At 34.5% G+C, this 13,461-nt stretch overlaps 1 protein-coding gene across 1 annotated transcript; it reads left to right on the top strand.

Annotated features, from left to right (window-relative positions):
• The first annotated feature begins 2,386 nt into the window (after positions 1–2,386).
• Positions 2,387–6,975, top strand: LOC121234822 (phosphatidylglycerophosphate phosphatase PTPMT1-like). The gene is made up of 6 exons (XM_041130938.1): positions 2,387–3,154; positions 3,994–4,116; positions 5,168–5,261; positions 5,448–5,530; positions 5,611–5,700; positions 6,231–6,975. The coding sequence occupies exons 1-6, from the start codon at positions 2,933–2,935 to the stop codon at positions 6,618–6,620; spliced, it is 1,002 nt and encodes a 333-aa protein (XP_040986872.1). The 5' UTR covers positions 2,387–2,932; the 3' UTR covers positions 6,621–6,975.
• Positions 6,976–13,461: the final 6,486 nt, after the last annotated feature.

The raw sequence follows: 13,461 nt of genomic DNA, 5'->3' as shown, positions 1-13,461 counted from the left end.
ATTTTCACGTGCAAATTGGATTGACTTATCTTTGGTAATGATATCAAACTTCCAAGATTTGTTAATAAAATATACTAATTTCCTTTTAAGTATAGTATCATTTAGGATTAGCTTAATTAATTGAGATGTTGCCCACGCCTCCAATAAATAAAAGCTTCCAGTAAAGTCCCTTAATAAATAAGATAACCTAAATGAATTATAGGAATGTGATTGTAAGAATAGATTCATTTTAATAGGATATATTTTCTTTTGGTAAATGCTAAATATAGTTCTAGAGTGTGTAAATTTCGTACACTTTTTTTGAAAAGAAATTGAGTTTACTATTAAAAAAAATATATTTTTTATATAGATATCAAATTTATCAATTTTTTTAAAGAGTGCAGAATGCACACCCTAAAATTAGAAATATAATTTTTCTTTTTCTTTTATTACTTATACAGTAATGGGCAATACATAGCAATAATTTCTTGGTATTGATACACTCTTATCGTGCACAAGTCATCATAAATGAAAACTATGAGAATACATTGCAAATCTACAACCTCAACATGTTTTGATCAGATTGAAAGTGTTTTTGATCGTAGGGTGAACTAGCTCTCTTCCAATAGATTATTTATTTTAAAAATATAATAAAAGAAATAGATTTGTTATGCATTAGTCACTATTTATCTCCACACTCCGCACCTAACAATTTTTTTTCTTTATAGGGTGTGGAGTGTGAGATGAATAGTGACTGATGAGAAGAATTATTCTAAAAGAAAATATTATAAAAATCTTGATAATTTATGAAAATATCTAATCATCATAAAAGAAAAACTTTAAAAAAATATGAATTCTTTGTCATGGTTTGTTTTTAATAACCGTGGAAACGTTTTAAAGTCAAAACTATGCTAACTTAAAAATATGAAAAATTCTATTTACAATCTTTATTTGAAGACTGCATGTCTAAACTCTTCATTAAATAGAAAAAAAATACTATTTCAATAAGAATATTGTGTAATTTTAAAAGAAATTAAAGATAAAATTAATTAGACTTACAATGTAGTTTTCAAATAAAGACTATACGTAACATTGTTCTAAAAATAATCTCCCATGAATTTATGACCATTCAATGCCTTACACTGATTTTGAACAAAAGTAAATTATAAAAAAAAATTATATATCTTGCACGTTCAGATTCATACCTAATTTGGAGCATTCATTGGCGGAACCGCTAGCCTTAAAAAATAAAGAAAAAAGAAAAAAAAACTATTCATTATTATTTAAATTGAAATAAAATTTGATAAAATATAATATTGATAAAAAAATTCTTTAAAATATTTAAAAAATATGAAAATTCTCTTCTAATCCCATATAAGATCCATCTAAAATTCTTGAGTCTTCTTAAAGTATGAAAATAATAGTTTCTATATTTTCTTAAAGTTCATAATTTTTGCATCCAAAATATAAAGATGAATATACATACATTAGAAAAAACCAAAAATTTACTACCGAAAACTTAAAAACTTGAAAATATGAGTTAAAAAATATACAATCCAAAAGTTATTTCTTATATGAAGGAATATGAAATTAAATTAGGTCTAATATATTTCCTTATAATTATAAACAATAAAGTGTATAATATATACATATACATACACATAGACATATATGCAAGCATCGTCGTTATAGCATATCAATATGACCCCCTAAAATAAAATTTTTGGTTCCGGGAGCATTGATATTAGTTCTCTAAATTTCTCGTTAAAATTATATTATTCAAAAAGGTAATGATATACCTACAACTCTTTTACAATTATTTTATAACTCATTTTCAAACAATTAATAAAAAAAAAAAGCTACCATCCATTTCACGTAGAATTGTAAAATAATTATAAGGTTGTCATTCTCCTTACTCAAAATATACATTCCTATTTCTTATGTATTGTTCCGCTATCGGATGCCACAGCGACAGTTAAGTATTACAGTTGAGACGATGCATCAAACTATAAAAAAGTTTCATGTTTATATAAAGGTATTTGTATGTTTTGAATGAAATGGGCAAAAAAAAAAAAAAATAATAGATGTTTGGTAAAGGAGTACTGTTACATCTCCCGAGATATGTAATTCAGGTAAAAGTAATTTTTTTTTTCTTTTTTATGTATTTTTTAAATCATCATATATATATTTTTAAAAAACTAAAAAACTCATAAAATCAATTAAAAATACTTCTAAAAAAAAAATAGATCGATCCTAAAGCATTTCTTCTGTTGCTCAGATAGAGTCTAAAGTCGTTTTGAACGCTCCACGTGTCATTTACTGGTTGATGTTTAAGGAATTTCTGTGACCTTCTTTGTCAGTTTAACTGTACTATCCCACCAATCCCTCTACGTTATTTTCTATGCCTCTCTCTCTCTCTCTAGGAGTCTATTTTTTCACTACTATTTCTTTCTGTTTCAGAGTTTGTTGAGCAAAAGGTGGAGGAGTAGAATCCATGCCATCCTCTCATCCAAGCATAATCCTTGGCTTAGGTTAGGGTTTCCTCAATCTATTCTCACTCCAAAATAAAATTCATTCTTCACGGACTTTTCTTCGTCTCAGATCACATCTCCATCGCCTTAGCCTCCGCCTCGTTCTCTCCGCCCGAAACCCCTATTTCACAAAATATGGTGATGATCTCTCAGAAGCTTGAGTTCCCATATTTTCCGATCAGAATCCTTTCCAATCCTCCACTATCCTCTTTGTTGTAGAAATTCTAGGTTTTCTCTATCACTCCTGTAATTCGTTTACAAACTAACAGAAAAAGTTGGGGATTTTCTTTTGAGATTATGGGATGTAAATTAAAGTGATGTGAAGTGTGTATATGTGTATATGTGTTCTGGGTAATTAAGGTTTTCTGTTGGAATAGGGTATTGCTGTGATTGATTGTCTTAGCAGGGTTTGAATCGAGGCTATGTATATTGAGGAATTAAAGGCAGGGGAGGTGGAAAGTGGTGATGAAGGGAATTTCTGTGGTGGAGATTTCCATTTCGATGGCAGAAGCATTGTCGCTGCTGATGTGAAGCGGGTTTTGATCGGAGCTGGGGCCCGCGCGCTATTCTATCCGACTCTGCTCTACAATGTTGTTAGGAATAAGGCTCAAGCTGAGTTCAGGTGGTGGGATAAGGTGGATGAGGTATACTTTCTTTTTCCTTATCATTTGTTCTAGCCGTTTTGCACCATGGTGCATATCGTATTTATGCTTGTTGACTGATTTTGGGCTACATGTCGGGGGCTTTCTGCGACTTCTCATTGGAATGAGTTTGCGCTTTAATTTTATGTGGACGTGCTGGTTGATAGTATTCCCATTTTAAGATTCTAATCAATTTGATTATGTTTTCTTGGTACAAAAATTATTTTATTATTTTGTCTGTGTATCTTTTAAACAGATAAGGTTTATGTTCTTGGTTCTGTTGGAATGGGTACTTTTCTCTTTGTTTCTTCCATATCGTTGGACTAATAAAATTTTTATATTTGTTATCTCTTGACTGTTGCATCCATTGCATGTTCAAGTAATATCTTGGATGGGATTTGTTGTTTGTTGTAATAGCTGTGTGTGTTTGTAAATATTTTATTCGTGTAGATTTTCTCATAGGTTCTCTGCTGATTACTTCTGTTTGCGAAATTATATGGTTCTATATGTTCTGTTTGGAGTTTTCAATTGATTTTTCATTTTTCTTTGTTATAGATATTGCTCATGAGTTCCAATACAGTTGATTTAATATTTTTGCACCATCTACTTATCAAAAAAAATATTTTTGTGTCATCCATCACTTCCCCCCTCTGACTTCTTTTCCTGTTTTAATTGTTGCAACTGTCTATGTGAAGACCTTTATTCGATGATGATGTTAAGTTTTTGGTGTCTTTGGTGCACATTCTTCTTAATTGTATATGATAATGGTATATTTTTTTCTTGGCATAGGAGAATATTATTGATTTGGTAGGGAACCAGAAATCTCATGTGCTTCTTTTCAGTTTATCCTGTTAGGTGCTGTTCCATTCCCGACTGATGTTCCCCGCCTAAAGGAGCAAGGTGTATGTGGAGTTGTCACGCTAAATGAGTCCTATGAGACTTTGGTTCCAACATCTCTATATAATGTGAGTGTTTTATCCAGTACAGTTTGCATCTAGATATCCTTTCTAAAAGTCTGAATCTCAAGATGTCTACTTTTTATTGTTTGTACTCTTGATGGCTTCATCTTCTTTAGCTGCTATGAGCATTAGATACTTTTGGTTCTTTGATGCTAGATTAAATGGGCAACTGGAGATGATTTAGTTTTGTACTCTGGTTTACTCGAGGAAAGTTGTGTCAGAACTATTATTTTGACTAATGAACTGCGGTTTTGTCTAAATGTGAAGGAAAAGCTTCTGTGGAATAGAAGTAAATGGTTATTTATGTCTTTGCTGCTTCTGGAAGAAACATAGAGCTGAATGAAAATAGAATGATGCTAGTTTGGTAAATATTTAGGAGCCAATGGTCTTCTAATTTAATGGTATCTGTTCCTCCCCCAATAAACATGGATTGGAGGGTGATTTCACTGTTTAAATCCTTTGTGGTTGAACAAGTTTTATTACTTAATAAGAAGACATTGGTAAATATTAAAGGGGAAAATAACTCCATTTTGCTTATTTCTTACGAATAGCTGTAGAAGTTTTTACAGAACTTTGGCTTTTGGGTTTGTTTGTGAACCCCAAGGTTTTCTTTACATGTGTACGGCATTCCTCAGCCTTAAGTGAGGGCAATGAATAAAATTGGTGTATAATCCTCATCTTTCATCCAAATAAAATCTTGGTCTATAAAGCATTGTGTGACTACAATAAAAATTGATATGGCATTGATATTACAAGGCTTTAATATCATCAATAAATTTCATTGATTTGCTTTTATGATCTCCTAAATAAGACAAAAAATAATATGGTGGGACCCTAATCAGGGTTTCATTTGGACATCTCAATCGACTGACATACAGGGTCATATTTCTCTAAATTGCTTTACCAATTGGTTTTTTTTTTTTTTTTTTGTTTTTGTTTTTATAAACAGTTCATGCATGATACTTGTTTGATGGTCATTTTTATTTTTCCCTAATTCCAAGGTTTACATCAAGTTGTCCTACGCCATTGGCGATTTAATTTATTAAAATATTTGTAGGATCATGGCATTGACCATTTGGTGATACCTACCAGAGACTACTGCTTTGCCCCATCACTGAATGATATACAGCATGCGGTAGACTTCATACATAGTGAGCATTCTTTTTAATCTGATTTTCCTCCTTTCGAGAATGTAAATCATAAGAATTGTCATTTAACAGAAATCTATTTCTTGGCACACTATTTGTTTTTTAAATTTTCAACGAGTCATATTTGATTGTTCCTTTGGGAGGTATTCTATATGATTACCTGACCTCTCTAATGTCATTTTCATGAAGAAAATGTATCTTGTAGAAGAAGTACATATGTTCACTGTAAAGCTGGACGGGGGCGCAGCACAACCATTGTAATATGTTACCTGGTGAGTTCCCCATGAAAGAAAAGATATTAACTATCCATTGCAAAATTCCCACCTTTCCTTACTATTCTGATTTTTTAAAGGTGCAACACAAGCAAATGACACCCGATGCCGCATATGATTATGTGAAAGCAATCCGTCCAAGGGTGCTTTTAGCCTCTTCCCAGTGGCAGGTATTTTCATAATACTTGTACAGGCTTGTCATCCAATATTATGTTTGTCATTATCTGCAACTTGGCTTTGGAAATCCAGGAATTCTTGTTTTCTCATTCTGTAGCAAAAGGCTACTTTTACTAACTTCTCACTACAAGTTTGCGTTGTGAATGATTTCCGAGTCATGCGGTGTTTAGGCAAGTTATTTGAGAGATGGTAATTATTTTAGTTGTACTTTTGATTGGTTGCCCAAAATGTTTTTACATGCACTTATTGTTATGGTTAAAGGTTTAACCAAATTAGTATCTAAAAGCCCTATGACTGTTGGATACTAATTTGGTTAAACCTTTAAACCTCAGTATCATAACACTAATCAACAAAAAAAGGGGGAAAACTTGCACTGACATTCTCTCTTTGGGACATCAACTAATGGCGTTCATTGGTACTTGTAAATTGGTGTAATCTAACATTTTCTCTTTTTCCTTTTTTACCTCTCAAAAAATGTCTTCTGCTGATTTTCTAAGCTACTCTATATTGGCTATAATAATAGGCTGTCCAGGAATACTACCATCTTAAGGTGAAAAAAGCTGTTATCTACACCCACATGACCAATCTTGTGATGAAGGCCCGAGTATCAGCTGCTTCACAAGATCTTGTGGCATTTGATGATGGATCAGCAGTTGTTGTGAGTGAGTCAGATCTTGAAGGGTATAACTCAAGTCTTGACTCAGGTGCTATGGGAAGTGAGATATGGGCAGATTTAAGTATGGTCTACCGGGTCCGAGTAGCTGGTCAGGCAGCTCTGGCAAGAATCTCATGCCTATGGTTTCGCTGCCGAGCATGCCCGAGTACTTCAGGGGAGAAGTTGGGCAGTGAGTGCAGCTGCTCAATCAGAGCTAATCATATGGGAGGGATTAGTGTGGGCATACACGTCTACTGAGAAGAACTTGCGAAATTGCAGAAAAGCCTCGGAAATTGCATTGAAGATGTTTGATAAGTTTTCTGCCATCTTAAATTTTCTTTCTCGTACAGCTAAAAGGAAATAATGTTAACTTTAGGCAGAAATGAAACTCTGGTTTTTTCCCCCTGTAAATTTAGTTGTAAATTCTCTTGAATCAAGATGAAGAAGGTTGAGTATTATGAGCTCAGTAAATACTGGTAGGATACCCTGGAAGTACGGCTGCAAACGAGCTTAGTCAAGTTGGGTTGAATTCGAATAAGGGTACTTAGATTAACATGTTTACTCGTTCGAACTGGACTTGGATTCGAATAAAACTCGAATATTCTTATTCAAACTTGACTCGCTAATCATTTATGTTGTCCTAATTCAATTCGAGCTTGATTAAAAAATAAACAAACGACTTGGAGCTCGAGTAGCTCGAGCTCAAACTTGAATTTTCTTTGTTTTTTTTTTTTTTTTTTTGAAAATTCTAAACCTTATCTTTTGATTAATAAAAAACAGTTAAATTTTGCAAAAATCTTTAATTGTTTAACTATTTAACCCAATAGTTTTTATTAAAAAAATCTTTCTACAAATTTTTATAAAATAAATTAACTTATAGTAATAAATTAAAAAAATAATATATAAGATAAATATAATAAGCTAAACTATTTAACAGATATAGATAATATAATAAATCAGAAGTTCTATTTGTATGATATATTATTATACAACTTATCCTATACACATTATGAGAACATAATAAATATATTAAATAAGGTAAATTATAAATAAATTAATGTTATATAATTAAGTATATAAAACATAACTAACATGTAATAAATATAAAACATACATATATGCCACATATTATGAGTTTTAAAACGAGCTTAAACAAGTCAAATCGAGCTTATACAAACTTTATTCATAAGCTTAAATCGAGTCAAGTTGAGTTTTACAAGTTTTGCTCGTTTAATATACAGACTTATATTAATGTTTATGAACATCTCATTTATTAAATGGACTGAATTCAAATCATACTTGAGCTGTTCACAAGCTGCTCTATTAAACGAAGGCTACCTGGAAGGCTACATCGGTGTGATATAGCAAAATTCTCTCTTTTACAGTACTGATATCATCCCTATCCATCATAAGAATAAATTATGCTCAAATTCTTATCCTTACAAGATAAGCCCTCCATAAGAGAGTCTGGGAAGTCATTTCCTGGTAGAAGAGCGGGGATCACCACAGCGGGTGCAATCGGGGACTGGTATAACTCGACTATTGGGAGGTTAGAGGGAATCTAAGGGTTTTCCATATGTTCTATCATTGGTCGTTAATTATTTTTGAACGACTGTCAGTTCAGGAAAATACTCTCAAACTTCCATTGAGCATTTGGATATCTACAAGGGATAGTGACTGCCACACAAGGATAGCATTTGGATATCAAAATTCTCAGTCATGTTTCTTTTGTACAGTGTCATCTATATAAAAAAATTAGGAGGAGTGAATTCAGAAACTCCGTAAGTGGAAGCATTAGTTCTGGTGGTGTGAACAAGCAGGTAGATAATAATTAACCAAATAACATGGAGACAAAATTGTTAAGTGGTTAGTCAAGCAAATTAACAAATAAGTACCGTTGGGAGTTAGACAAAAATGGAATAACAATTGGATTAGCCAATATTAGCAAAACTAAATAACAGTTAGGTCGTTAATCACAGTTGACAAAATAATGAATAAATAACTTGTCACAGTTATGAAATAGAAAATAATATATAAATCCAAAATATTTTTCAATATAGGACACACACAGTACCTTGATCAACATAAAATCCTTCTCTTCTATTCTTTCTTTTCCTCCCCTCTTTCTTACCTACCTCACTACACACCTACCTCCACTATGCATTAGGGTGACGGTAGATAAGCCCTTCTTAACCGACTTTACACAAAAGAGTTTTACTATGTACAAGCAAGTTTGCGTACCAATCTGCGTACTAATATTATTGCCTTCATATTCTAAATTCAAATTAGCACTGTTTTCAAAAAAATTTACTTTCTGACCAATCATATTGAATGGGTGCGCGTATTAGTGCACATAATTGCTTACAATTAGATTTTTTCTACACAAAAATAAATAAAAAGTTTACTTATCTCTAGTCATAATATTCTAGGTTTAGGCTGGTGGGATTTCGCCTTTCGGTAACTTGTCTCTTTATCCCTTGCCTAGATTCTCGTACGAGTAACACCACTCATCATCTATTTCTTCATTATTTTTTTATCATTTCATGATGTGGTCTTAAATAATTAAAGATTATTTATTATATTTTATTTATAAACTTATTATTTAAATGTCACATTACTTCTGGTATTAAATATCACATTATAGGATGATAAAAAAAAGATGATACACTTTTGTTATTCTCTCTTCTTTTACTTTTACAAATGCAACTTCTTTAACCCAAATTCTTTCCTCACGTGCTCCATCTCTCTTAAAAAACTACATGTATAAATAATAGAAAAACTCTTGATGCAATCGCATTTGTGCGGTCGGCGCGCACTAGTCGATGTGGCCCACCCTATCAGCTAATGAAACGGTTTGTTTCATTTATTGGGGGTTCAAACGCGATCAGTACTTTTGGGCATTTTGCGCTAGAGAGGTGTTAGGAACCTGATGCAGCGCACCATTTGGAAAAATAAGATTAAACGCATAGCTTCAATAATCAGTGCTATATGCAGCGTTTGCATCTTGAGAGAATTTCAGCTTATTATTGTATTTTGTCTCTTTGTAATAGTCAGTTGCTAGATGTATACGTGTCAGTCTTTTATTTGTATGGTTTGTTTTCTACATGAGCATATGAGAAGGGACTGAAGGGAGGGAGAGGTATTCTTGAACCTTGTGAAGAACTGATTTTGTGTATGGAGGTTGGAAACCCTCGAAGTTTTCCTTATCATGCATTGACTCTATGAGTCTTTTTATCAAACACCTACCCTGCGTTTATTAATTCTTCCGCAATCACTCTATTACATTCTGCAACGATCCTTATTACATCACAGATTCCCAATCCTTATTACATCACAGTAGATTTCATAAGTTTACATTGAATTACAAGAAGGTTCATAACAATTGGTATCTAGAACCATCAATCTTGCTATGGAGCTGAGTAATGAAGAACTTCAAGAATATTTTTAGAATTATCACCGTGCACTATATGATGGTTTCTATAGAGATCCTGGCCAAACGGTTCTTACAATGAAGTCTCCCGACGGGAAGAACCTAAAAATCTTAGTCGATTCTTCCTTCACTATTTACTATGTGAAGCTCAATATTGAATATGCTTATGGGAGAAACATCTACCTGTTGGAGCAACACCAAGTGAGACACAGAGGCCTTGTTTTAAAAGTTGATGTTATGTTGATAGGGATGGCGATACTTGACGATGGATATATTGTTCTTGAAGCAAAGAAAACAATGACGGATGCAATTGATGAAACTCAAAGAAGCATTTCAAGAGAGATGTCTTCCTTCGACGCATACGACATCAATGGTGAGGAGATGAACGTGAACTCTTCTGATCGTCATTTCGTTGACGACGATGATGAGAGCATAGCTAGTGGCGGTTCTCGTAAATTGTGTCACAAGAAGCAAGAGGGAGAATCTATAGAGTGGGATGGTGCGAGTCAGCATAAAAATTCGATGATCAGTCCAACTAATTCATTGTACAGCAGTGATAGCTTTGTATCTAATTGCAGTGAGTATTCTGATGTAAATTCATATGACAAGATTAATGGACAGGAAATTACAACGGAGGATGGTCAAGAGAGTTGTAGAAGGAGGGAAAGCAACTCAAAGGAAAGCAATAATGGCGTTGATAGGCAAGTTGATGCTCCCCAGGAAGCACTTCAAGTTCTTGATATTGTCCCGTGTGAATTACCTTCTATTAGGTACTGTCGAGTGGATCGTTCATTTTATTCTCCTGATCTGGGAAGGAGGCAGTCACTGGGTGAGGGATTGTGTAAGGGTCCAGAGGTTGAGCATTGTTGAGGAGATTGTGCGCAGTAGCAGCTGAGTTGTTGAAGGCTTGTGCGAAGGCTCACATGCAGCAGCAGAAATAAGAATGGGAAGTTAGTTCTGTTAGTTAAGAAATTAGCAATACGGCAAGTCGTAGTGTGATTAGTTGTCATTTTGGCTTAATGAAGTGTAGTTGAATGATGTCGTGTGTTAAGTGTAACCTAGTACAATACGGTGCCGTTCTATTAATTGTCAACTATAAAAACAGACGCAATGAAGTAATGCGTATGAATTGTTTTCAGAGGAAGTTCCCTCGCATTCTCATCTGCAATTCTCTCTCTCTCTCTCTCTCTGTACTTCTTGGACCTTCTCTTTCTAGGTCTTAGTAATTCATACTCAGGAAGGGGCTCATTACAATTGGTATCGGCAGTCATGGCTGAAGGCACGCGATCCTATGCACAAGTGGTGGATTCTTTGAATAATCTTTGACAGCAACAAGACCGACATCAAAAATAGCTTGAGGATGCAATTGCTGTTCTGGTACAGCAGCAGGAAACTGCAAGAATCGATAGGGAGAATCAAGATAAAAGGTTTGCAGAAGTGCTACAGCAGATCTCAAGAATATCAGTCAATGGATCAATGGAACATGAAGAAATGCATGAAGACAGTGAAGAAGTACCTGGCCGTGAACAAGTTGATAGAGGAATTTTTAAAAACATAAAAGTGGAGTTTCCTAGGTTTTCTGGTGGAAATCCTATAGTCTGGGTGTATAAGGCTAACCAGTATTTTTTGTACCATCAAGTACCTCCAGGACAGAGGATCTTCTTCGCTTCCTTTTATATGGAGGAGGAAGCCTTGGTATGGTTTCAGAATTCCACTGAAGCAGGTCTATTTCGTTCTTGGGATGAATTTACTCAAGCATTGCAAGTAAGATTTGGATTATCTGTTTATGATGATCCAATGGAGGCTATTACACGGTTGAAGCAAGTAAGTACAGTAGTAGCCTACAAGACAAAATTTGATTTGATTTCCAACAGACTCAAAGGAATCTCTGAGAAGAATAAGCTAAGTTGCTTTATAAGTGGCTTGAAAGATGAGGTGAGGTTTACTGTGAAGATGTTTAATCCTAAGAACTTGAATGATGCATTTGGATTGGCCAAGATTCAAGAACAGAATATTTGGAGCACGAGGAAGGTGTGGAAGACCACCTCATATGAGTCGGGGACTAGTGTGCAGAAGTCAATGCAGGCACCTTCCATTTTGGGACCACCTCCTCGAGGGCAGGCTATTTCTAAAATGCCTTTCCAAAGGATCTCCGAAACTCAGATGCAAGATAGAAGGAAGAAGGGACTATGTTATTTCTGTGAGGAGAAATATTATCAAGGCCACAAATGTGCAAAACCAAGAGTGTATGTTTTGGAGGGTATGGACTTATCTCAGATGGAGGCATGCGAATTAGAGGAAGAAACTGAGCAGTCACAAGAAAATGATGGTCAGCAGATGAAAGGAGTTGTTGGTGTTGCTTCAATTTCAGTTCAAGCCTTAGTGGGAACACCAAGTCCAAAAACAATGAGAATTCTTGGCCATATTTAGAAAAGAAGGTTGACTATATTGATAGATTCTGGCAGTACCCTTAATTTTCTGGATGCTGCAGTGGCAAGTAAATGTGGACTGGCAATACAGCAATCTGATCCTTTGCAAGTCAGAATTGCAAATGGTGATATGGTGGCTAGTGATGGGAAATGTAGCAATGTAGCACTACATATACAAGGTACAATCTTTGTATCTGATTTACTTACCTTGAATTTGGGGGGTTGTGACATAGTGTTGGGAGTTCAATGGTTGCTGTCATTAGGCCCTATCCTTTGGGATTTTGGCAAGTTAAGTATGCAGTTTACTTACAAAGGAGTTTTGACATGTTTAAAAGCATTAACTTCCAATTCTAGCAACCTTGTTGATGATGTTGAGGTTGCCAAACTCTCTTCAATGGAGAGGAAGGGAATATTTTTGCAAATAACTGCAGTTCAGTCTCAAGAGGTGTTGCATGATGTACCTCAGGATGTCTTGAATCTGTTAGCCAGATTTTAGCCAGTTTTTGATGAGCCAAGAGGCTTACCTCCACAGAGGTCTCATGATCATCAAATACTTCTTAAAAAAGATTCTACACCAGTGCGTGTGAGACCATATAGATATCCTTATTACCAAAAGACTGAAATTGAAAAAATAGTCAAGGAGCTGCTACAATCTGGTGTCATTAGACCAAGTCAGTCACCATTTTCTTCACCTGTCCTTTTAGTGAGGAAGGGGGATGGTTCTTGGCGAATGTGCATAGATTATAGGGTGCTTAATGAGGCCACAATTAAAGATAAATACCCTATACCAGTGGTGGATGAATTGCTTGATGAACTTTTTGGGGCAGCTGTTTTTTCCAAGCTTGATTTAAGGTCAGGCTACCATCAGATTCGCATGAGGAAGGATGACATTTCCAAGACAGCATTTAGAACACATGAGGGTCATTATGAGTTCCTTGTAATGCCCTTTGGACTCGCTAATGCACCCTCCACATTTCAAGGTCTTATGAATGATGTCTTTAGACCATTTTTAAGGAAATTTGTCATTGTTTTCTTTGATGATATACTGGTATACAATAGAGATTTGCAATCCCATTTGAAGCATTTAGCCATTGTCTTGAATACCTTACAAGACCATCAATTGTATGCAAAGAGATCTAAGTGTCACTTTGCTTTCCTTAAGATTGAGTACTTGGGGCACCTCATTTCTAAAGAAGGGGTCAAGGCAGATCAGAAAAAGATAGAATCAATGGTCAAATGG

This window comes from Juglans microcarpa x Juglans regia, chromosome 6D (genome assembly GCF_004785595.1).
Source record: "Juglans microcarpa x Juglans regia isolate MS1-56 chromosome 6D, Jm3101_v1.0, whole genome shotgun sequence".
Classification (NCBI taxonomy): Eukaryota; Viridiplantae; Streptophyta; class Magnoliopsida; order Fagales; family Juglandaceae; genus Juglans; species Juglans microcarpa x Juglans regia.
Note: the sequence above shows the minus strand (reverse complement) of the source record. Positions and strands in the feature narration are given on the sequence as shown.